The sequence below is a fragment of the Phyllostomus discolor genome, chromosome 1 (assembly GCF_004126475.2).
Source record: "Phyllostomus discolor isolate MPI-MPIP mPhyDis1 chromosome 1, mPhyDis1.pri.v3, whole genome shotgun sequence".
Classification (NCBI taxonomy): Eukaryota; Metazoa; Chordata; class Mammalia; order Chiroptera; family Phyllostomidae; genus Phyllostomus; species Phyllostomus discolor.
In genome coordinates, this window is record NC_040903.2 from 90,139,173 (window position 1) to 90,164,413 (window position 25,241).

General features: G+C 38.7%; 1 protein-coding gene across 1 annotated transcript in view; it reads right to left on the reverse strand.

Moving 5' to 3' along the window:
* Nucleotides 1-11,541: 11,541 nt before the first annotated feature.
* LOC114492614 (microsomal triglyceride transfer protein) overlaps nucleotides 11,542-25,241 on the reverse strand; it is a 45,367-nt gene continuing 31,667 nt past the window's right edge. Inside the window, exons 13-18 of the mRNA XM_028507024.2 lie at nucleotides 24,854-24,951; nucleotides 24,612-24,733; nucleotides 22,964-23,191; nucleotides 17,682-17,806; nucleotides 14,247-14,417; nucleotides 11,542-12,814 (exon numbers count right to left, since the gene is read on the reverse strand). Coding sequence (XP_028362825.1) covers nucleotides 12,643-12,814; nucleotides 14,247-14,417; nucleotides 17,682-17,806; nucleotides 22,964-23,191; nucleotides 24,612-24,733; nucleotides 24,854-24,951 — 916 coding nt within the window. The 3' untranslated portion in view covers nucleotides 11,542-12,642. The remainder of the gene's footprint in view (nucleotides 12,815-14,246; nucleotides 14,418-17,681; nucleotides 17,807-22,963; nucleotides 23,192-24,611; nucleotides 24,734-24,853; nucleotides 24,952-25,241) is intronic.

Genomic DNA, 25,241 nt, shown 5'->3' on the forward strand with positions numbered 1-25,241 from the left:
TCATATATCTCTGATGCTTTTCAATCTGCTGCCCCATGCTGGAGCTCAGAGGGAGTGAGTCTGAGTAAGACTGTGCACAGAACCTTAAGAGGAACTTCTAGAAAGTCTGGCAATTTCTGTTTTCCACAGTTTCAATCCCTGCTGGTTTTTACTGCCAGAAATTATGGATATTATCTTCCTGGCCCCGGAATCCTGGGCGGGAGGGCCTGGTGTAGGACTGGGGCCCTTCATTCCTTATATATCCCAACTTTTATCTGTTATATGTGGGTTGGGACAAGCCCATTCTATGTCTTCATCCATGTTGCCTTTAGTTCCATAGTTGTAGGACTTCCATATGGCTTGATTTCTGACAGTTCTCTATAATGGTTGTTCTGTAGTTTAGTTGTAATTTTGATGTGGTTGTGAGAGGGAGATGAGCCATGTGTACCTCTGCTGCCATCTTGACTGGAAGTTTTGCTTCCTCTGTTCCTTAGCTTGCTGACTCAGAATCTTCTAATTTCCTATTTCAGGGTTGTCCAACCTATCGCCCACAGGCTGGATGTGGCCCAGGATGGCTATGGATGTGGTCCAGCACAAAATCATAAATTTACCTAAAACATTATTTAGTTTTATTACTTAGATATGTATATTTTCTATATTTTTTATTACAAACTTGGGACCTGCTTGATGATTTTAAAAGATTATCAAAAGAGCTGCTGCATAATTAATTAGGGCTATTATATAAGGACTGTCTTCCTTATCCGTGGTGGCAGATATCACAAAAATTATGCTTGGACCTTTTTTTTTCTCATCAGTTTTTGTTAGTGTTTGTGTATTCAATGTATGGCTCAAGATAACTCTTCTTCTTCTTCCAGTGTGGTCCAGAGATGACAAAAGGTTGAACACCCTGACTATTTCTTATGTAGGACAATTTAGCCACTTGTTGAATCCCTGCTGATGCAGATCCACTAAGCTATGTCTGGAAGACCTCATCTTCATAAACAAGCATGGCCATTGCTCTAGTCTTGTACTGCTGAGTAACAATCAACCTCAAATATGTGGCCTAGAAGCCACAAAAATTATGTATTTAGTTCAAGAATCTGCAATTTGGACAGGGCTGAGCATGGAAGGTTTGGTTCTGCTCCACACATGTGCTTGACCAGAGACTGGAGAATCTGTTTCCAAGAAAGCTCTCTCACATGACTGGAGGGCCATCGCTAGCCAACAGCTGGGCCAGTCAGGGACCTCAGTTCTTCTTAGCTGGGCCTCTCTGTGAGCTGCTTGGGCTTCCTCAAATCATGATGGGTGGGTTCTAACAGTAAATATCTCAGGAGACAGGAAGGAGATACTGTCAGTTTCCTAAGACCTAGTTGAGAAAGTGACATAGCACCGCTTTTACCATACTCCATTTGACTAACAATCACAGAACCAAGATTCAGTGGGCAGGAATACAGATCCTATCTCTCAATGGGAAAAGTATCAAATAATTTGGGAACATGATTTAAAACCATCATCCTTATTGAGGGGTGTTTTAAAGCAGTTACTTTTTTAAAAAGGTATTGTAAATTCTATTCTTAGATTACTGTAGGCTTGGTCAAAGATTCTAGAAAAAATCTGGAATTAGAGTAGTGTATGTAAGGTTTGGTAGGCATGTTTTTTTGTGTGTTGGGCATACATTGGAGCATCATAGGGTAGAAATCACTGTTGTATTTCCAGTGTGCAGTATATCAATGTTCTTTAGGAATAAAAAAAAGCCTACTATATGCCAGGTGCTCTAATTCATGAAGAGGTTAGGATTTCAGGAAGCCTTTAAATATGGTGAGAATGCCTGACATGCTGATGAAGCTAGCTAGTGTAAGCCTTGTCAAAGGCATGGGGATTGAGGAGTGGCTAATGACCACAAAAAAGATATCCATGCCAATGACCCAGCATGGGGCAGGCAGGGAGCAAAGAGAGCTAAATGTGAAAAGGACACAGAAAGCCAGGGCATAAGAAAGTGAATAAGCTGTTTGGTAGTGCCAGGGCCAGGGGAGCTACAAAAGGGTGATAAGGGAAGAGTGTAGACAGAGTATGGCCAAAGCCCTTTGATAAGAAGTTTATCCAATAGAAATGTTGTGAAAAGGCAGTCATCAAAGACATAGCAAAAACTGACGTTTCTTTCTGCCCCTTGAAGTTACAACCTAATCAACAGATTGTCCCTTGAGTGTTCTCTGAAAGCTTGTACCTTCAGGACTACTGGATAGAGTAAGGACAGATTTTATTATATACATATGTATATATACATATAAACACATGTTACATATAGTATTGCAGAATGACATTATGTTATATAGATTATTAAAATGTGAGAATCATAATGAGATAATATTACCCTTGGCCTCTAGTTAGCATTTAAGAAACATTAACTACTATAATATACCTCTCCATTATAGTATTTCTGCTTGTGAAGAATTCAAATTCACTGCTATACAGGTGTCTTAAAGATAATTCAAATTTATTGGTATGTTCTTTGAAGGAAACTTAGAAAATGTTAAAATGTTCTAAAAAAACTAAAAAGTAGGGCAAATTCTTAATTACTCACAGGGACTCACTACACAAATTATCTGTAAAAATAAGTACTTGTAAGTGTATTTTATATACTATTATTTACTCCATAAAATTATAAATCTTATATTCTAATATTTTTAAAGGAATTATTTTAATCATTGTATCTTATTTCCTTGTATTGCTGTATCATAACATGCTTAATCCATCTCATATTTTTAAATATTCACTTTTTATAACTTTGGGCTATGAAAATAATACTGCAATAAATATCTTTAAACACACACCTTTCTAGGCATGTCTGAGTATTTCCTTGATATAAAGGTCTCTAAGTAGAATTACTGAATAAAACATAAACATTCTTAGAACTTTTGACATAGGAGATTTTGAGATGTCTTCCTACCTTCTATATCCCAAATCTGCCACCCACAAACCTGCAAACACACTATTTAGAAACTTCATATTTTAGCACCACTTGTTTAAAATTATCCTGAATATGGAGGACTGAGAGGCTGCTAGTGATTTGCTGAAACAGATATTTTATTGAAGAAACTACAAACCCTTCACACACACAGAGTTCACAAACATCAGGAGAGACCAATGTTCTTCTTACAATTTTAGTTGCAATCTTGGCGCATTGGGAGGACACTGTAACCAAACGGGCTGCTCTGCCAGTGCAACTTCATCTGTTTCCAACGTAAATCCTGAGCCCACCTCAGGCTGGTTGAATCCCAAATAGAGCGGAGCTGCAGCTGCTTGTTTTTACAGACACTTCAGGTGATTCTTACAGACACAGCGTGGAGAACCACTGCTCTGGACCAGAGGGCAGCCACAAGGTGACCATTTTCTCCGGGGAAACAAGATGGCTGATGCTCTTGAGTAGAGAACTCTGCTCTCAACTTACCATGTTAGTGTTCCAGTCCCCAGTGAGATATTCCCTTTTCAAACCTCACTTTCCTCAGTGATTTTTTATAACGGAGACAACAAATCTTGTTTCAGGTTTTTCTGTGAACATTTTAAAGGCATAGTGCTTAAGAAATATTGCTTTCCTTCCTATTTAGGCAAAGTTAATCTAGCCTTTCTTTCTTTCTTTCTTTCTTTCTTTCTTTCTTTCTTTCTTTCTTTCTTTCTTTCTTTCTTTCTTTCTTTCAATAGTTTCAAAGACATATGGCTTTTTTAATTTTTTAAATATTTTATTTATCTATTTTTAGAGAGGGAAGGGAGAGAGAGAGAGGGAGAGAAACATCAATGTGCGGTTGCTGGGGGTCATGGCCTGCAACCCAGGCATATGCCCTGACTGGGAATCGAACCTACGACACTTTGGTTCGCAGTCCGCGCTCAATCCACTGAGCTACACCAGCCAGGGCAATTTTGTTTGTTTGTTTGAGGGGAGTGTAAGAGCACTGGGCCATGAAGGGAGAGTAAGCTGCTCTGTTGTGGAGGCTCCGACAGAGGTCTGTTTACTTCAAATGGCTCCTTGGTACCCTGAAAGCCGTGAGTATTATGCAGGTGAGGAATGCACTGACATCCACAGGAAATAGCTCCATAGTTACTGAACACCAGCTACGCACTGCATGGGGGATATTAAGGACTACATACATGATCCTGAGCTTGAGACACTCATACTTTATTTGGGAAGATGAGGTAGTTACATAATACGAGTAAATTTTAATGACAAAAGATAATGGAGAAGGGCAGTCATCCAAGTTGGGATGGTTAATTCCAGAGTGGGTGGTACATGTAGTAAGCGTACCTGGGAAACAGGTACACTTAGTGGCTGGCAGCTTCTGTGTGCAGGAAATGTAATGGAAGCTGGGCTTGATAAGACCCATTTGGGCAGAAGGACTGGGGGAAGGATGAGAGCAGAGAAACTGGAACAGCCAAATGATGGTGTGTTTGGAAAGAACATGTTGCAGGAACAGGGGGATATTGTTTAAGAAGAGTAGTGCATTTGAGGCTGGGGAGACCTGAGTTGGACCTGAGTCCAAATGTTGGACCTGAGTATGGAAAGGGCATTGACCTCCAAATTTAGGAGCTCAGACTGTATCCTGCATAGGTAGCAGAGTACAGCAGGCCCTTGAATAACATCTTTTCTCCCAATGTTGATTTGTTATAATGTTGAGAAAAATTGATTTTCAGCTGGGGCCACTGTCTGCAGTTTGCACATTCTCTGTATATCTGCATGGGTTTTCTCTGGGGACTCTGGTTTCATCCCACACCCCAAAGATAAATTGGCATGTCTAGATGGTCTCAGTGTGAGTGCGGGGTGTGGATGCCCTGTGATGGAAAGGCATCCTGTCCAGGTCGGGTTCTACCTTGTGCCCTGAGCTGCCTGCAGAAGCTCCTGCCACTCACCCTGCTGAACTAGAATAAGCAGGTTGGAAAAAAATGATCTTACTTGTGTTTATTAATCTTTTTTTAATGTATGTATAGATCACATTTATTCCAATGTTCCATGGTGGAAGTGGCTTGGGTCTTTATTTAGAATTTTGATGATTTTTTGTGACCAGAAATATACCTTATGAACTTAACTCTTGTTTATATCAATTAGCCTGTGGTAACACTAGTTTTCTTGCATGTTTTTTCACTGAAAGTCATAGTTTCCAGGAACCTATCACCTGAACTTAAGTGAAGACTTACTGAACAGTTGTTAGGTACTTGAACTCTGGAAGGAGATTCCTGGGGTAAATCCTGAATCTCTCTGTGCCTCAGTTCTCCATATACAAAGGGTGCATAATAGTACTTCTGACCTTACTGGGTTGTTCCGAGAATATAGTGACTGCATACCTATGCTGTGCCTAGAGCAAGTGCATGGCCCCTAATAAGTGCAACATAAAGTGTCTGATCAGTAATAAAAGTAGATGAGACTTTGAAAGACCTGGGTTAGGAGTAAATAAATGTAACTTAGGAATTGTCTGCCTCCAATAAGTGCTTTGTATTCAGCAGGCCTCCACCCTCAAATTTCATTAAGGAGTAAACAAGTTAGCTCTAAAGAAGAACCTAAGTGAGAAATATGTTAGAACAACTCCACTGTTGAGCATTCTTTGTGTCTCAATAATTTGAGAGATTCATCTCACACTGACATTTTACTTCACAGGTTTACATGTTTGTTATCCAGGCATGATGAGTGGGATAAGTATCACAAAAGCGGGGATTGGTACCCCAAACAGAATAGAGGTGAATTACTTTTACTAATAAAAAGATTCAGGTAATTTAAACTTAAAGCCTATTCTGGAAAGAGAATGTCCAAACTTTTACATGTAATCTTAGAAGATTATGGCAGGAATGTTTCTAATAAAAATATAAGGATGAAAATAGCTTTCAGGTTTATGTGATATTCCAAGTCAACTGCAAATAAATTAAACTTTTTAAAATAGTAGGGTAGCAAAGGATTGCTAATTCATTCATGATGGAAGGTAAATAATTAGATCACGTTCCTCTGATGATGGACTTTTTATTGACCTAGGTTATGATGTTATTTTATAATCTTATCAAATGGAACACTCAATTGTACAGTAGGCTCTTGAGAGTGAGAATCATCTGTCTGCACACTCAAGCTCAAGGCAAACAAGCCACACTTCACTTTGGGGTTTTAAAAATAATAGACAGCAAAGGAATCTGATATACAAAGAAAGAGGCCAGTTTGGGTTAAGTAATTGATCAGATAGAAGTAAAATAACCATGTGGCCTTACTCAAATATTACTTTCTTGATGATGTTTTCCTTACCTTTCTCCCCTTTACACCCTCTTAGGATTTTGAACACTTTTCTTTTACAATATTTATACCATTGTAAAATTATTTTTAGTTGTATTGCTGCCTTCACTTCACTGAGTTCCTTGAGATAAGGCAATCCATCTTTTTTTCTTAACCTAGTACATTTCTTAATCCTAATAGATCCTCTAGGTTGTGAGATAGCTGGTTAAATCAATTAATAAATCCTAAGGGAGAATTTACTGAATAAGCTTGCGATGGATTTCTTCCATTTTCCCCTCCAAACCCCTGACCACCCTTTCTACCTCTGTGGATCATCTGGATCAATAGGCCTTGTTGAGCTCTGGCTTCTGGTTGGTTTCAGTCAAAGAATGCCATAGGTAGGAGACAGAGGCAGAACAGAGAGTGAGGTCAGGACGTTTGTTCCCAGGCTCCCTCCAGGGGGAGGTGGTAAGGGCTGCTTTGTCCCTTGATCCAAGGCCACAGCTCCACACAGCATATGCTTTCTGGGATCTAATGGTTACTCTCTCCCTTGCCCTTTCAGCCTCCTTGGTGCAATGAGTCCAGGTTGCTGTGCATCCCTGATTCCCTCTAGCCTGCCCTTACATTTATAAAGTTTGTTGAGCTCCTCTCAAACTACCCAGCTCAGGATCTCATGCAGAGACCCTGTTCCTGCAGGAACCTGGACTAAGAAAAGAAACCCGACGCTGAGGGAGGTGGTGACTAAGAAACAGACAGAAGTTTAGACACAGATATGACATTCTGCTCGGGTCCTGAGGGAGGATAATGACTGAGCAAGGATGCAGGCTTCTGGTATTTTTTCCCTCTCAAAATGCTATCCATTTTGCTTATGATGTGGAATCCTTTATTTTTTCCAAGAAATTTCTACTGTAACTTGCTTATTTTGTGGCTGAATTTTAAATTCATTCCATGCTTCCTCATGAAAATACTTATTCTTTCCTCATGCTAATTATCATAGTCACAGAGAACAAGTGCAAAGGAATTTGGAGAAGAAAGTATTGGTAAAATGTGAAGTCAATCTGGGGGTGTAGAGAAATGGATGAAAATCATGTTTTTACAAAATATGAAAACATTTTTTATAATGTGAAAGCATATTTTTATGATAAGCAAATAAACAATGGGTAATCTTCCTAAAACCAATGGTGCTCATGGATGAAAGTTCAGAGAATAGATTCACTCCATGAAGCTAGAACATAAAATGTTGGTTTATTCTGTAGTTCTATAGGACCACACATAAAAAGTCACTGCTAGTGAATACTTATAGTTTGCTACATGTCAGACATTAGCCCATTACCTATTTCCATCCACACAGCAACCTATGAGCCCCGCTCACTTTACACTGTGGAAACTGAGAGGCTTGGAGGTTTATATGGTAGCAGTATGTGGAAAAGATGAGATTTCAGATATGCAGGAGCATGTTACTCCAAATAGCCCTCACTGTTGTTGTCCTCTCCCATTTCCCACCTTGCTGGATGCTGCATGTGAGAGGTTGAGATCAGGAGATTGGGAGTAACAGCCGAGGGTATGGCTTAATCTTTGTAGTGATGAAAATGTTTCCTCCAAATTGAGGTGATACTTGTACAATTTTTTTAACGTACTATCTTTATATGTAATATAAAGTTAGATTCTATGCTATAAATGGGTGAATTGTATGATATGTGAATATCTCAATAAAGCTGCTATCCAAAAATGCATTTATTTTTGCACATTCAGACCTGCTTCCAGGAATAAAATGCCTTTCATGGAAGAAAGGACACTTGGCAAAGAAAGAAATAGAAGTGTATAGTGCCGGGGACTTCTCATACTACCAGAGTAAGAGACACAAGAATCACACAGAAAGGCAATGGCTCTTAGAAATTTGTAATGTAGCTGTTTTCCCATATTTGTCATTTTCATAGCTGCCATCCATATTCTTTTTAGCAGCAAGACTTCAAAACCAAAATTATATAGGAAATACAGGATAGTAGACTCGGAACTCAGTTTCTGGGGTTGTTAGAGTAGGCATTGTTCTGCCTAGAACAGAGAAAAAGATCCTGCCTAGTCAGCAAGGCGGGAAAGAGAGCGTCACAGCCCCCCCCCCCCAGGGGGGAACTAATATCATTCATTCTACCAGGTTGACGAGATGTGTGTGTGGCGGAGACAGTGGGAGGCGGATTCTTTTATTGAGTTCATGCATGGTAGAAGCTAAGATGGTGCATGGGGATTCCTTTTACTAAGCGCTGGTGTAGTACAAGCCAAAAGACAAGCAGCACTATAAATTATGCATAGGAGACAAAATAGTGACCATAAGAGGGGGGAAAGATGGGATAGCAAAAGGGCATAGGCCTGGGAAAATCCAGGGAAGGATGGTTGGGGGAGGGCAGAAGCACAAGCCCAAGACAAGCTAAAAAAGAGAGTGGGGAGTGGGAAAGAAAGCCCGCTCTTTCTCAAACCCAAGAAGACATGAAGCTCAGCAAGGACCTCCAGCCTGCCCACTTTTTGACTCTCCTGGGGTCTACTGTCACTTTTTGCTCTAATAAATCTTGCCACCATTGCTTAGAATCCTCCTATGAGGGTGTCCCTGAAATTTCTTTCCCTTAACGCCACTGAAGAACCTGGTTCCTCCGATAACAGGGTGAGACGACTTATATTTGAATTCTAGTTTGACCACTTTCTAGTTGAAAAAATGTCTTCTGTGGGGTAAGTTAAATGTCTTCTGTTCCCCAGTTTCTCTGTAATTGTCTTGTCCCATTTGGTCACCACTAGCCACATAGGACTACTGAGCAGTTCAAATGTGACAAATCCCAACTGCTATATGTAGTATACACTAAATGTGTATCCCAATTAAAGACCTGATGCTCTCACACCAAATGAAATATTTCATTAATAAATTTATATTAATTACATGTTGATATAATATTTTGTGTAACTACTAAAAATATATTGTTAAAGTTCATTTTACTTGTTTCTCTTTTTATCTTTTAATGTGGCTGCTAGAAATTTAAAATTACTAATATGGTTCACATTAAATTCCTATTGGACAGTGCTGATCTATAACACAAAAATAATAATGCTATCTGTTAAATATCATTGTCATGAGAACTAAATGATTTAATATGTATAAAATCCTTTAAAATACCTGGCCCCAAAGGACTTGAACAGACACTTCTCCAAGGAGGACATACAGAAAATCCAAAGACACATGAAATGATGTTCAATATCGCTAGCTATCAGAGAGATGCAAATTAAAACCACAATGAGATACCACTTCACACCAGTCAGAATGGCCATCATAAACAAAGCAACAAACAACAAGTGTTGGAGAGGTTGTGGAGAAAAGGGGACCCTAGTGCACTGCTGGTGGGACTGCAGACTGGTACAACCACTATGGAAAGCAGTATGGAACTTCCTCAGGAAAATAAAAATGGATCTGCCTTTTGACCCAGCAATTCCACTGCTGGGACTCTATCCTAAGAATACTAAAACACCAATTCAAAAGAACCTATGCATCCCAATGTTCATAGCAGCACAATTTACAATAGCTAGATGCTGGAAGCAACCAAGATGCCCATCAGTAAATGAATGGATCAAAAAACTATGGTACATTTACACAATGGAATTCTATGCAGCAGAAAGAAAGAAGGAGCTCCTGCCCTTTGCAACAGCTTGGATGGAGCTGGAAAACATTATGCTTAGCGAAGCAAGCCAGGCAGTGAAAGACAAATACCATATGATCTCACCTTTAACAGGAACCTAAATAACAAAACAAAGAAGCAAGCAAAATACAACCAAAGACACTGAAATAGAGGACAGGCTCACGGTGACGGGAGGGGAGAGAAGAGGGAATTTAAGGGGTCAGTGGGAAGGGTTCACAGGAACAAACTTAAAGGGCACATGGTCATAAACTAAGGGGAGGGTGGTAATGGGAGGGAAGTGGGGAGGGTGGGAGGGGGGAAAGGATTGGGATTAAAAAAGAGAAAACTGTATTTGAACAATGATTAAAATATAATAAAAAAATAATAAAATACCTGGCCCATGATAAATACTAAATAAGTGTAGTTTTAAAAATAGTGTTAAAGGTGGTGAGGTTGAGAAAGCAGGGAGCAACTTGTCATGGGCAGTACCCACTGAGAGAGAGAGAGAGACAGACAGACAGACAGACAGACAGAGGCAGTGGCACTTCAGAGAAGAGAAGCAGCCAGGCTACAGCCTTAAGGTTCTCAGAAGCTGAGTGGGCAGAGGACTCCCATGAGAAGGCTGAGCCATTTGCAGGCAGTTACTGTGCAGAGGACACAGCCACGTGGCCACTGCTGTTTGAAACAATGAAGTGGTCAGAACTAGAGAACTGCAAGTGAGGCTCACAGCTATATTTCTGGCTCCCACATGTCATTTCAAAATGTGGACTATCCCTCCATGCTTGTTAAAATTCTGTCTCACTTATCTAGAGAGGAGTTAATGTTTGTTCTATGCCTCAGGTTTCTTGTTTCTTTGGAACATGGTAGTTGCTAAGTACTATGCATTATGCAAATGAGTGGTGGTGCTCCACTCAGCCAAGAAGAAAGGCAGTTGGGAAATAGTATGACACTGATGTCCGGGGCACCACAGTCATCATTCTTAAGTGAATTATTATGTCACATTTCACAGAAGCAGCTGTGTCTTGTTAAAATCACATGGTTGAGGTTGCTTAGACCATGACATCTTCGGCTAGTGCCCTAGATCAACTTGCTTTGGCTGCAGCATAAGTATCTTCACAGATGCTTCCTCCAAGGCCAAGGCCACCACCAAGAACACAACACCCCTCCTTCAGTTTTTTAAGATTTTATTTATTTTTAGACAGAGGGGAAGGGAAGGAGAAAGAGATGGAGAGAAACATCAGTGTGTGGTTGCCTCTTGCATGCCCCCAACTGGGGACCTGGCCTGCAACCCAGGCATGTGCCCTGACTGGGTGGGAGTCAAACTGGCAATCCTTTGGTTCTCAGGCCCGTGCTCTCTCCACTGAGCCACACCACCCAGGGTGCCCTCCAGTTTTTGATTCCTTTCTTTCCTCACAGTAACATACTAGTAAAGGTGCCAGTCCAGAGTTGTATGAAAACTGGGCTTAAAGCTTGTTTTCAGCTTTTCAGGTCCTTAAGAGGTTCTGACTGCTATTATTTTCAGTGTCTCATCTTCCCAAGGGATCTAACCTCCTATTGGAGTCTCTGGCCTGTTCTATAGGACTGCAAAGGCCACTTGTGCATGTGTCTGGGCTCAGAAATTGTCAAGAACAGAGGAAATATGGTATTTGAAGTAACAGAAGACAAAAGGAATCAATAGGATTTCCAAATGTTTATTTCATCACACATCATTTTAAATTTACTGCCAACTACAGGCTGGATAAACTCCTGTGCATGTGTGTTTAGTGGACAAATGAATGTTTGTTATCTGTGTTGGGTTTATTACTAGAAACAAATGTTTCATTAATATGTGTTTCATTAATAAATATTTTAGAATATTTAACATGCCTCTTTTTATTTGTACAAATACAAATCATTTCTTGATTTCATAGTTTAGAAGTCCAAATCCATCAGTTTCTCAAAGCAGTATTAAACTCTATCTGCCATTCTCACTTTTGTATAGATTGTAGTCAAACAGACTGGAAATTTCACCACATAAACAACTGAATGAAAGATAAAATGATGACTATATGAAGATGTCCCTTATAAAGGATAGTATACCACATTACAGTCTCAAAGAAACACAGCACAAAAAAATCAAATGGAGTTTCTGAATTTAATATTCCTAATTCTTAGCCACTAAGTCCAATGTTTTTGTGGGGTGGAAGGCAGAGGACTGATTACATGGTCAGCAGAAAGACGAGAAGGTGTTTTAGCGCTGTGTGTCTTCTACCTCAACTCTTGGTGAAAGAACAGAACAGATAAACATTAATTCATGAAGCTGGCTGGAAAAGTATTTAACAAGTCTTGTCCCTACTGTTTCTCCCTGACCCCCCCCCAAAAAAAAGGTCTGTTTTTTCCCGAGTGGGAACATGTTTGGTAGAAACAACCCATGTTTAAGATTCTAACAAGTGCTACATACACACTGAAAGTTATTGAAACAAAACTGGGTTCTTCTAAGTGTGTGTGGTTTTTTTAAAAAATAAGCAATAGTTTCTTTTTAGGGAAGAACTATTCTCACTATGTCAACTTGGATTTGCTAAAAGTATCACATATTTTGGCTCGAAATTGACACTGTGGTTAGTATACTGAATAGACCCAAATTTGATCATTTGAAGATTTTTATAGATCTTTACAAAATCTTAAATATAGGTAAATATGTAAACACTGTGCTCTCAGAGAGCAAGTACTCAGGCATGTCACATTGGATCCCTCCTGGGGAGGTGAATTCACATGAAACATCACTGATCAGTTCTAAAACCAACCGCTGGAAGTACTTTCGGGTTGAGGGGGAAACACCACTTTGCACATCTCAGAGTTCTCTTGGTGGAGAGGGAATTCGGATCCTACTATGAGCCTTTCTTTCCTTTTCCGCAAGACGTATCCTCTGCCTGTGGACAGCCTTTCATACTTCGTCTCAAATTGCCTGCGTAACAACAACAACAACAAAATTACACACATATTATAGTCACTTCATGCCTGTCAGAGCCAAGCTATTAGTGTACACTTTCAGCTTCTGTTTCAAAGCAATTTGAGAAAGGATCTGACTGCCAAAGGCTACCTACCAGCTTCCATTCCCATGAATGGGGTAATTTTTTTCCTTCCCTGTTCTTTTTATACAAACAGATACACTTCCAGTGCTTGGACTATAGGGGTCTGCCGTACGTTTTTCTGGAGTGAAGGACTGAATCCCTGTCAACTTGTTGGAGATGCTGTTAAGCTTTGCAACCCTTGCTATGTCTCCCATCCCTAATTCCAGGAGCCCCACCTTGGGCTCACTCCCTGTTTGAGTACATAGCAAGTTCAACTGGTTATAAGACGAGCATGCTGACAGGGAAACATTCCCGAAGCTGTGGCCAAGTGCAGTGTGCCTGGATTGGTGGTTGCTGCATTTTGGCCATTGAAAGGTTGATTTTTTAAGGCATTAGTGGAAATTTATTCTACACATAAGTTATATAAATTAGCAACAGTTTAATGTTCTGATTATAATCTACTATATTTTATTCTGTAAAAATATAACCAACTCATATTTATACTTATATTATTTATGCATTTTATATGGATCTTGAAATAGTAATACAAGGAAGGTGCTCAACTCTAGCCTACTTATCAAAGGAGATGATGTAAAATATGGCTTGCTGTTTTAAGCATATAAATTGCTTTTGTGGTTAATAGTGTGTGTCAAGGAAACCTCTACAACTCACAGTGTTACCTTGACCAAAAGCATTCTAATTCCACATGAGAGGGTATTGCTATAAATATGGTTACAAGGTTCAAAAGACACAGTGTAAATGAAAAACTCTAGAGAGGAAGAGGTGTTGGAAATCTAATAGACAATTTTATATGTGGTTTTTGAGATAATAAGGATTCTGCTGAGAACATTTTTAAAAATTCAAAATCTGAAACTCTCAAGTTTTAGCCAAAACTTAAAATCAAGAAACTGTTGTATGGATTACCTAAAAACTGTGAGCCATGATAAGTGACTAGACATTTTGCTTTGAACCTTCTGTCCAGCAGACAGCTGTGAAGGTAGCTGTTAGTAAATACGCATCCAATATTTTTGGTGAAACTACATGGCAACACTTGTGGTAAATCAGATCCCTTTGTTTCCTTGATAAATTATTTCTGGATAGAATATGATATCTCCTGAATCAAATGAACTAGTTATTATAGTTTCTTGATATCCTAGGAAGTGAGTCAATATTCAGCCTTATCAACATTTCTGTTATTAAAGATATTTCATTTCACTGGATTTTTACCATTTTCTTTTAATTTCTGAAACTGAATGCTCAAAGCTGGGTGCAAACTCCTGGTGGCCGGGGGATGGCCCTGGCACCTGGCACGAGCGCTGTTCTTACCGGAATGGAGCCGCAGCCTTGTCCATCTGCAGGCAAACTAAGAATGGGTACTGAGAAAACTGCACTGTGGAGATGAACTCCAGGCTGCCTTCCGTTTCTGCACTGATTTCCAGGCCGGCTTTCACAAAAGAGGAGTCAACAGTGATGTCACCAGATACCACCACAGCCAACCTAGAGATTTGGTGGGGGAGGGGGGGTGAGGTGTGGAAGAAATACTATTAATATCACATTTAACTGAGCTGGACTAACCAGCTTACTTCACAAGATCTGAACTCATGATGCTGATGATTTATGAAGAACCATTTAAAGGACTAATATGTGACCAAAAAATGTGCTTAGAATTCAGTTGGTAACCAGGGCCTGGCTAATCCTAGAGATTGGGCAGTGAAGGTTGCCCTTCCCCTGAACCCTCCCCCAGCTTTCAATTCTAGATGTGGGAAAGAAATGTGTATCAGGTTGTACTGTTTGGTATGGACATACCAAGGACCAAAACAAAAATGTGCTTGGAACCTGGTCTTCTCAGAAAGTCGGAAGTACCTGAGTCACCTTAAAAGGAAGCCTAAACTCGGCAATAAGGCAGCTGATTTTATAACAATTTTCTTGCTTTCTTGGTTTCTCTGTTGGCTTCTATGTGGCTATTTCAATTCCATTTTACTACTTTCTTCAAAGGGTTTCTAGAGCTATATGTCTATTTGGAAAACTACTGTGTCACAAAGAACCATTCCTGTAGTGGGGCATGCACAGTGGGTGCCCTGGGAATGACAGATGTGCTAGGTTCTGCAAAAATTGCCCAGAGGCCTAGGTAGACAGATTGGATGGTCTAGGGAGGGTGGCTTGCATGAAAGTGAAGAGGGTAAACAATCTCAGTAGAAAGCTTACCTCTAGGAATACTCTAATTTAATTGTAGACTTTCAATGATATTGTGGGAAGTTACTCCCCAAATTAAATTAGGGTGGTATGTCCATGCTTTTGTGATTGAGGAACTCATTTTTGCTGTGCACCTTAAAGCACAATGGCTGCCTCTGTTGCAGTGGAAAAGGAGGTCAGAGGTTCATCGTTTAAATCCCCGAGTACCTTGCTGTACCTTCCAATATCTTACACTCTACAAAGACTTAAGAGGTATTTTTTTAATGAGCAAATGAAAAATTGAAGATAGATTGGCTACAATGTGGATACTGATATATTCTTAGGGATATGGTATCCTTTCTAAAAATCCAGATATTTTGTTGTTGCGATCATTGACTTCTTTCTGCAAAAAATTCAATTCAGTGTAATTTGGGGAATCCTCTACCTAGAAAATACTTCAGAAAGAGGGAACACAATCAGATGACTGATTCAATGGCAAGTGCTAAATTATGCTGCAGGTCCCTCTGACAGTCTACTCTATTTCTCATTGTTTAGTTCCTTTCAGTAGCACCACGGGCCACAAATGTGCCCCTTTTCATTGTCCTCAATTCCTTCACCCATAGTAGAAAATAAACTTAAAGAAATTAATTTTATCATTCCTATTTCACTTATGCCTCATCATATTTCAAATACCCAAAAATGTAAAAATCAATTGCATTTCAATTTCCTTTTCTTCAATGTTATAACAAACAAAGAATAGTTCTTTTGGTTATCACACTGGTTCAGAGACATGATGTTATGTCCAAAATAAAACATTTTCATTTGTTCTGACAGGTAGATTAGAAAAACTAAAGGAGCTGAGAACATTTTGTTTAGAAAAATGAATGCTAACAAAAAACTTAAGGACCAAATGTTTAATACTTTGATTCTACATAAACGTGACCATTTAAAAATTTTTATTCACTGAAGACAGCAAAAGGATTTCCTGAAGACAAGAAAGAATTCAAATCGCAAATAGAAGAATAAGCTAAAAGTTTGCTTCAGAGTAAAATTTTTTAAGAACATTGTCAGTTATTAAAATGTAATGTCAAGAGAGGATGAACTTGTCATCCATTGGGTGTACTGTCTACAGATGTCTTTAAAAGCAAGAAGGTTCTCAGCTGAGCTATATTAGGTACCGATCTGTTTATAAGAGGCTATGGAAAAAATGACTTCCCCATGACTTTCTTACTCTGTAATTTAATGATTATATTTAATGATCTAATGATTATTTACATTTAACCTATGATTTAATGGTTACAATTAGAAAGTGTAGATTTTGATAGATGAATGGGACTACACAAACTAAAAAGGTTTTGCACAGAAAATAAAACCATCAACAAAATGAAAAAACAACCCACTGAATAAGAAAACATATTCACCAATGATATATCTGATAAATTTTTAAAGAGCTTATATAACTCAAAATTTATAAAGAACTATACAACTCAACACCAAAAAAATCAAATTAAAAAATGGGCAAAGGACCTGAATAGATCATTTTAAAGAGGACATACAGATGGCCAATAGACATATGAAAGAATGCTCAACATCACTAATCATCAGAGAAATACAAATTAAAACTGTAATGAGATATCACCTCACACCTGTCAGAATGGTTATCATCAATAAACTAACAATAAATGCTTGTGAGGATGTAGAGAAAAAGGAACCCTAGTGCACTATTGATGAGAATGCAGATTAGTGCAGCCACTGTGGAAAGCAGCATGGAGTTACCTCAAAAAATGAAAAATGGAATTGCTTTATGACTCAGTGACTCCACTTCTTGGATTTTATCTGAAGAAACCCAAAACACTAATTCAAAAGAATATATGCACTCCTATGTTCATTGCAGTGTTATTTACCATAGCCAACATTTAGAAGCTGCCCAAGTGTCCATCAGTAGATAAATGGATTTAAAAGCTGTGGTACATTTACCCAATGGAATACTACTTGCCCATAAACTAGAAGGAAATTTTACCCTTTGTGACAGCATGGATGGACCTGGAGAACACTATGTTAAGTGAAATAAGCCAGTCAGAGAAAGACAAATGCCATTTCATTTCACTCATATGCAGAATCTAATGAACAAAGTAAGCTGACAAACAAAATCAAAAAAGACTCACAGATACAGAGAACAGACAGGCAGCTGTCAGAGGGGAGGGAGGGTTGGGGACTGGGTGAAAAAGATGAAGGGATTAAGCAAAGAAAAAAAAAACACTCATAGACACAGACAAAGTGTGGTGATCACCAGAGGGAAAAAAGGGTCTGGGAAGGTAAAAGAGGGTATAGACGGGATAAATGGTGATGGAAGGAGGCTTGACTTGGGGTGGTGAACACACAGTACAATATACAGATGATGTATTATAGAATCGTATACCTGAAACCTATATAATTTTATTAACCAATATCACCCCAATAAATTCAATAAAAATAAAAAGTAAAAATAAGCAAATGCAAAGTATAGATTTTGAAAAATCAGAAGGTTAAACAATTCCAAAAAAACTAATTTTTGCAGTTCTTTGCATAAAGCATTATACATATGCTTACCGATTATTCACTCGTGTTTTTGACTCACGATACCACAGACTAAACTCCATTGCACCCGAAATATCAATGGCTAGAGCACCCTGAACTTCTATATTGGCCTTCAATCCAGATTGCAATTGAAGCTCCTAGAGCAAAATACATAATGATAACAAAATTACAATTCAGCCAACCCCTTTCCACAGGCACATTTAACCTCCTGCTGTAGATAATATCACTTGAGTTATGTTAGTGTTGGGGACTTTCTCTAAGTTTGGAAACACATCTTAATTCTGATCACCAGAAGTAGATTGTTGCTTTGCTAAATTATGTAGTCAATTAAATACTGGTACTAGAAAAGTAAAGGGACAATTAAGAAGGGTGTTTTGATCACTGCCTTGCTTTGGGAGGGGGAATCACTGCCTTGCTTTGGGAAGGGAAATAGTTTTCAAAGGGTGGTCCCTGACAAATAAGATCAGCATCCAGGAAACTTGTGAGACATGCAAATCCCACACCTACCAAACTAGAAACTCTGAGAGTGGGGCCCAGCAATTTGTGTTGTAATAAGTCCTCATGTGATTCTGATGCACTCGAATTTGGGAACCACCAATTTAGGGAAAATGAAGGCATCTCCATCAGTAATCCAGCAGTGGCTTTGAGTTAGGGGCAAGGGGTTCGGCTAGATGACCTCTTAAAGTCCTTTAGCACTCTTCTAATTAGTTATATGCTGTGTCAAATATGGACAACGTCATCCTGCTAGCAAATGAAAAGCATGATAATAACTGCCAGTGCAATATAAAAATTACAGAAATTGTCTAGATTAAGATAGGAAAGGAAGGCAAGCCAATTAAACCAGACCCTGTTGTCTGACATTTGGAACAACATCACATTAACATGTGGAGTCCAACATGAACTCAACAGCAGATTCCAGAGGGACAGCACTCATTTGCAAACATAGTTCCTTCCAAGCAGTGTTATAATAGTCTGAAATTCATTTTTTTGTTTCTATTTACTAGCATTTTGCCCTTAGTCTTGCAGTTTCTATGTATCTCTGGTGATATTGGCTGAAACTTCTTCAGCTGGGTTAGAATCAGATTGTCTGGAGACAGTGTTGCTAATGATAATTGTTTAGGGGTAAAGCCTCAAAATCCTTAGTTTTGATATTGCTTCAAAGATCTTAGCTTCATGACAACTGACAGCATGACCAACTTTATGTAACTACCCTACTCAGATCAAACAAGCTGTGTTTTCACCAACTATAAATGACATAGTTTTGCTTTCTAAAAAAGATTCTGTTGATCTTCTTGAATTATCTCAACTTTCCAAAAACTGTGGCAGGAAATTTCAGTGAATGGACTTGGTTTACAACCAGGTGCCCTAAAAATGTCTGATTATGACATGAAGTTACTTCAGTCAGATAGACATTCAGATGAAAAAATGAAATTTTCAACATAGAGCTAAAGACATTAATCTAAATGAACACAAATTACCCTGATAAAACCACAATAATCATGTTCAAAGTTGAACTTTTGCTTATAAATGGCAGAACCAAAATATCAGAGTTCTGCACTTGCACTGTTATTATGATTGTTCCTAAATGAGTCGTACTATGTGCCCTGACTCAGAAATACTTTGCTCTTTGTGTTTTCTTCTTTGCTCCCAATTTGAAAAACTATGATTGTGCTAACCTACCCCACCCAGCAGAGGTCTGTGATGTGGGATTTGGCTTTCCTACTGACCATACATTAGTGGATGTCAAAACATACTAAGTGCCATGGGAAAGAACATTTCATAGCAATTAGACAACGTGCCTTTCGTAGGGAGAGAGCATTTCCTTGCAATGTTGGCTTTAAGGAGTGCCCTGGCTTTTGGAGATTCCATTTCCTTCATGTAAAGAGATCATGTGTAGTGACAGGAATTTTCTTGGACCCCCATAGAAGGACAGACCACTCTTTACGTCATGAAAGGGACTGAACCACATAATGCAGTCATTCTAATTTTTGAGGGGTATAAAATAAGTGGAATTAACAGTTTTTAAGTACCAACTATGTCCTAAAAGCTCTACATTTGACAACTCAGGTAATTCCCATACTATTCTCCCATGGTAGGCATGATATCTGAAAACTGAAAAGAAAAGTCAGGCTTGGAGATTACATGTGGAGCCAGAATGAGCACCCAGACTATTTTTAGTTGGGGGGACTATTCCATTTTCACCCATGGCTATCACAAAATCATGACTGTCTTTTGTCTCCTGATGTGCAAGGAAGCGTGTTTCAAGGAATACTGAAAAAAGTTAGAGCATAATCTATGTCCTTGTTTCACCCAAAGTGCATATTTATTTAAATTTTTGCCTACGAACTAGATGAACAAGATACTGTAGCTTTGTGTGTGTAGCCAATGTGACCTCTTTGATCTTTTAATTTGGTCTTAAAGGTGTTTCTTACAGGTCAAACAGTGGTAGTTTTACAACTTATTCCATTCCTCTCATTCAGGAAAATATGTTCTTCGCTGACTAAAGAGGATCCCCCTCTTAAGCTGACTTTATCAGACATCCTTCTCTGAAGAGTAACCCAATGAGCTGAAAACAGAGTGTGTACAGAGTAATTCCATCTACCCTGGGCTGTGACAGGCCACCCACTGCCAAAATTTCCTTCAATGTCAGCACTTGACCTGGAGTGGTATGTGTCTCTGAAGCTGGGATGACATTACTGGGTGCCCTGAAGAGCAGGGAGCTTTACACAGCTTATTTGTATATTTACCCCAGATCTGCCAAACACTCCAATCTGAAATTTGCAGATATTGGGTTATATTAAAAGTGTGGGGATGACCTTTCTTTTAGAATATGCCTTAGGTGACCTAGCTTAATGAATAGAAAAACCTTATAAAATAATCTTGATCAGAAGTTGCAAACTATGGCCTGCAAGCAATTCTGGCCTACTGGCTGTTTTTTTTAAATAAAAAATTTTGGGAGCACTGCCACACTCATTTGTTAATGTATCACTGATGGCTATTTTCACTCTATAATGGTAGCGCTGAGTAGTTGCAACAGAAACTATGTGTCCACAAAATCTAAAACATTTGCTTTCTGTCCCTTACTTAAAAAGTTTGTCAGCCTTGGTCCAGATTACTACTTATGTTTGCATCAAGTTTTATACCTGGATTTAGACCATTAGGCATTGTTGATGAGTAGGTGAGCACACACAGATGGTGTCAAGCTATAATTACTCCTATATCTTAAAATATAAACTAAATCTCAGCACTCTTATGCCTTTTTCAGAGATTCTTTCATTAAAAATGAATCTCCCCAGAGGTAATATGGCAAAGGAAATGTACAGTATATAATTCTGATGTAATATGAGAATTATTTTTTTCATGAGTGATCTTGAGGATTAAGGCATGTAAGAGGCACTGCTGGTTGTTTTTCTTTTCATTCATATTAATAAAAACACAGTTTTAGTCAGAGTGTCTATTCAACCATTGAAAAATTATATTTACCAGCTTCTCTTGCAGCTAGAGATATCCACATAACAAACTTTTGGTCAAAAACAAAAGGGCTTCCTTTTGTATATGCTCAGCTTTTGTAGGAATAGATAGGGCTTCCAGGAAAGTTCCTGAAAAAAGATTCAGACTCTACTACCTGTCACCCTTCCCTTCCTCCTTCTTGGATCAAGGTGATAGTGCTGGAAGTGCAGAAGCCATATGATAATCATGAGGTGACAAGCATGAGGTGATGGCCACATGTAAAGATGGCTAAGCTGAGAGAAAAAGAGCCTGGATCCTGATAAGATCTTAGGATTTCTATATCAACACATTACCTACTGGATTACTACTTCCAAATATTTGTTACATGATAAAAGTCAAACTATTTGGTTCAGCTACCCTAAATTGTTTTTGTTGTTGTTGTTGTTATATACAGCTATCCATAATATATACTATTATGAGGAATAATAAAGATAGGAAGTTAACACTTAGTTTTAACATATGATGTTTTGGAAGAATTTTAGTAAAATCTGATATTTAAGGTCTCTCCCAGGTCTTAAAATCTATGGTTTCCTAACCAGAACCCAACAAATCAGAATTGTCAAATTATCTGCCAAAGAACAAAGCTGGTAAAAACTTTGGATCATCTGTTCCAAGTGCCTTACTTCATTAGTAGGAAATCTTGGTTTAAAGCTATTAAGTAACTTCCCAAGAACACATAGAAAGTAACTACTGGGGGCAAAATTCAAACCTAGGATATTACTCATAAATTTATTAAACCACAAAAGCAAATTTCCCGAGCAAATTTTATAGTCTGTAAATTTTAATCCAATCTCCTCATTTAGCTCTAAAATCATAAGTATGAATTAGAATACAAAGCGATCACTTTAGAGATTTCCTTTAGGATCCTTATTTAACAAATATTCCATTTTTTTATATTGCTATGCTTAGTAAGGCAGGAAATACATCAAGCCATTAAAAAAATTTTTAAGCATCAAACATTTGAACTCAAAGGTTATTCAGATTAACCCTCATCTGTGTCTCAGGAAATCCACTGAGGCCGACCACTGCCATCCATAGTATCTTGGTCACTTAAATCTTACTGTGCAGAAGATAGTATTGTCATACCTTATCACAGTAATGTAAGATTTGGGAGTGAGGAAAATTGAAAACCATTCTGAAGAATGCAGTTCAAATGAATGAAAGTTCTTCTATTCTCTACCAATAAATGGTGATCTTTGTAAGATTCTGTTACTATGAGAGTTTGGAACAAAAAGTCTCCATGAAACGTGGTTGGTGTCAATGGTTGGTTGTGCCTCTACTGATGTGGCAGAGTCAAAATGATGCATTAGATGGATCTTCATCATCCTTGTCATGATAAGTGTCAACAGAAATATATGAAGCCATGTGCTTTAGCTCCTGACTTCAGATAAATATCTAAGCCCTCCAGGAAAGCCAAGTGAACAGATAATGCCATCTCTGCTCTGTTTATCTTAGGTTATTTCCTTCATAATTTCTTATTTATGTTAGCATCGGTATTGAGATATAATTGATATTGTTCTATACTCACTATATGGAGCATTTTGTCTTTTGCCTCAACAGTGAGAAGAGGTGTTAATTGGTTAATAAAGGCAAAAGAAAACCCAGCTTACCTATAGCAAAAAAAGAAAGGAGTAAAGGCAACAACACCGAGAGGCTGAATGCTTAAAATGTGGGCTATAATATGTGTGGAACTGTGTCTTGTATCGTCTAAGCACAGAGCAAATTTAAAATGTGCCTGGCACATTTTGGGAATCCCACACATATTTGCAGAATGAATGAATTACCTGGGAATGATCTATTAGCAGAATAAGTCCTTTCACCACACTGACAGGGTCGCTAGATGCTGACAGCATTTTGGACATCAGATCACTGTATCCGTTGAAAAAAGTGACAGGTCTGAGCTGAACATCAAAGAGAATGGCTGACAGACCAGCATAGGAGTCAAGGTTCTCCTCCCCCTCATCGGGCGTGGCAGCAATTAAGCCTTCCAATCCTTGGGCTTCAATGACCACCTAGGAAAAATGTATATAACATTTGTGACATCAGCTCCATGCCTGTTCTGTAAGGGATAGTGAGTTACAGCTAAAACTTTCCTGGGGGTTAATAATTCAAATAGTCTCTAGCAGTTAGGGAAAAAACAAACAAACAAGCAAACAAACAAAAAACAAAAAAACATGGTATGACTGAATATAAGGTGAGTTAGTTTTCTTCATTTAATCCACACAACTGCCCTTTGAGGTACATATGATTTTAGTCATTTTCTTTGTGAAACAAAATAAATTAAAGCTCAAATGGCTGCGGCAGGATTCAAATCCCTCTGCCTAACCACAAAGGCTATGAGCTTTCCATTTATGACGTCATCCCAGAGACTCTTAGTCTCTCCACAACTGTCATACATAATGAATCAGCTATTGCGTAGAGCCCCAAAAGGAGGTGGACAGGTGTTGGGACAGTCATCCTAAGGCTGCTTCTGTGAGAGGATGTAGAACTCTCTCAGCCATGACTCACACCTTTCAGCTTTAACCTTTCTCTCTCCTCAAACAAAACACAGCGAACACCACCAGGTGGCTCATACCCTGATCTCTGTCAGGCATGAGTCCTACATATGCCCTGTCCTCCATACCAAGCCCCTTAACCACTGGCTGTCACTTCAGAGCGCGTATCAGGAAACAGATGGTCATTCCTCAGGACAGAAGGGCATAGTATTCTGACTAGAGTCCTATCAGAGGGGGTAGTAATACCATATTGATAGGAACTCGAGTTTATATAGCAATGGATTATTAAAGCCTAAATGAGCTTACTTAGGAGGTTATGATTTTATATATGTGAAAACTAAAAAGAAAACACATTTCAAAATTAAAAATCCTTTTACAGAGTGTCACCAAACTTTAGGTAAAATGAAAGGGATGGAAAAATACCAGCTGTCAATGCCTACACTTTATTCTTTTCTCTCTCAGCAGAATTTGAAAAACATAGATTGGCCCCTTTATAGAGGCATATTCTGTTATGAAAGATTTTACTATGGGGAATGAATCTCTTTATAGAAACACCCAGGGAAAAAATTATATTCTAGGGTTATATATCTGGGGCTCCAAGAAATATATCTGTGAATAAAAATAAAATATTTTTAAAAACATATGTGAAAAATACTGGCACAATTTCAACTCTGTGAATATGTGTACCTTTAAAAAGAAAAATGGGTTTTTGGCAAGCCTAGTGAATCAAATTACTTAGATTTCAAGTTCATATTTGAAACTCTCTTGGGGACTATAAACCATATACCCTTTTGCAGATGATGGAATCATGGGTGATATATGGCAGAAACCACTGTTAACTTACACATTCTATAGTGTTACCAACTGTATAAAACCTTATTTTACCTCTGACTAATTTTTATATATTATTCAGCAAAATTAATGGAAAATTAGTTACCTGGCTGCCATGAAGCTGAGCCTTCCCAATATGCTGAACAATGTTCAGGTTACTTCTCCTCAGAATGCCAGAACCAGAGTAAAGAATGTCAAGACCGTAAGTAGATGCTGAATGGGGACTACCTAATGGAAAAAAAGAAGAAGAAGAAGAAGAGAAAAAAATGCCCTGTAATTTAGTAACAGCTCCAGTAACACCAAGCTAGGGAGGAGTGTGGAGGAAGAACCCCTTTTTGGGTTACATACGTTCCATGTAGCCAGTGTAGGCAGAAGAGGCTCCACTCTTGGAGAAACGGTCATAATTATGAACAACCATCTCCTTCAGAACTCGACGGACCATTTTGCTGCAACACATAAAAGGAAAAAGCTGCACATTCATTGTAATGGCTGTTTCCGAGTTGGATTTGGGAAAAAAACCCATATACTTAGTGGAAAATACAGGAGGCCAAATGTTCCTTATGCTGCTCCAAGTCTGGGGAGGTGCCAGCTGGAGTGCCAGCACCAGGCGTGGTGGGGCTTCCCCTTCATTCCTTAGCAGGGCAAGGACACCCAGCTGTGAGAAGGCTGAGGCGCCAGTGTGCACTCCTCAGGAGTGGAAGGCACATCTTCTTTGAATCATCTTGGTTCCATCATT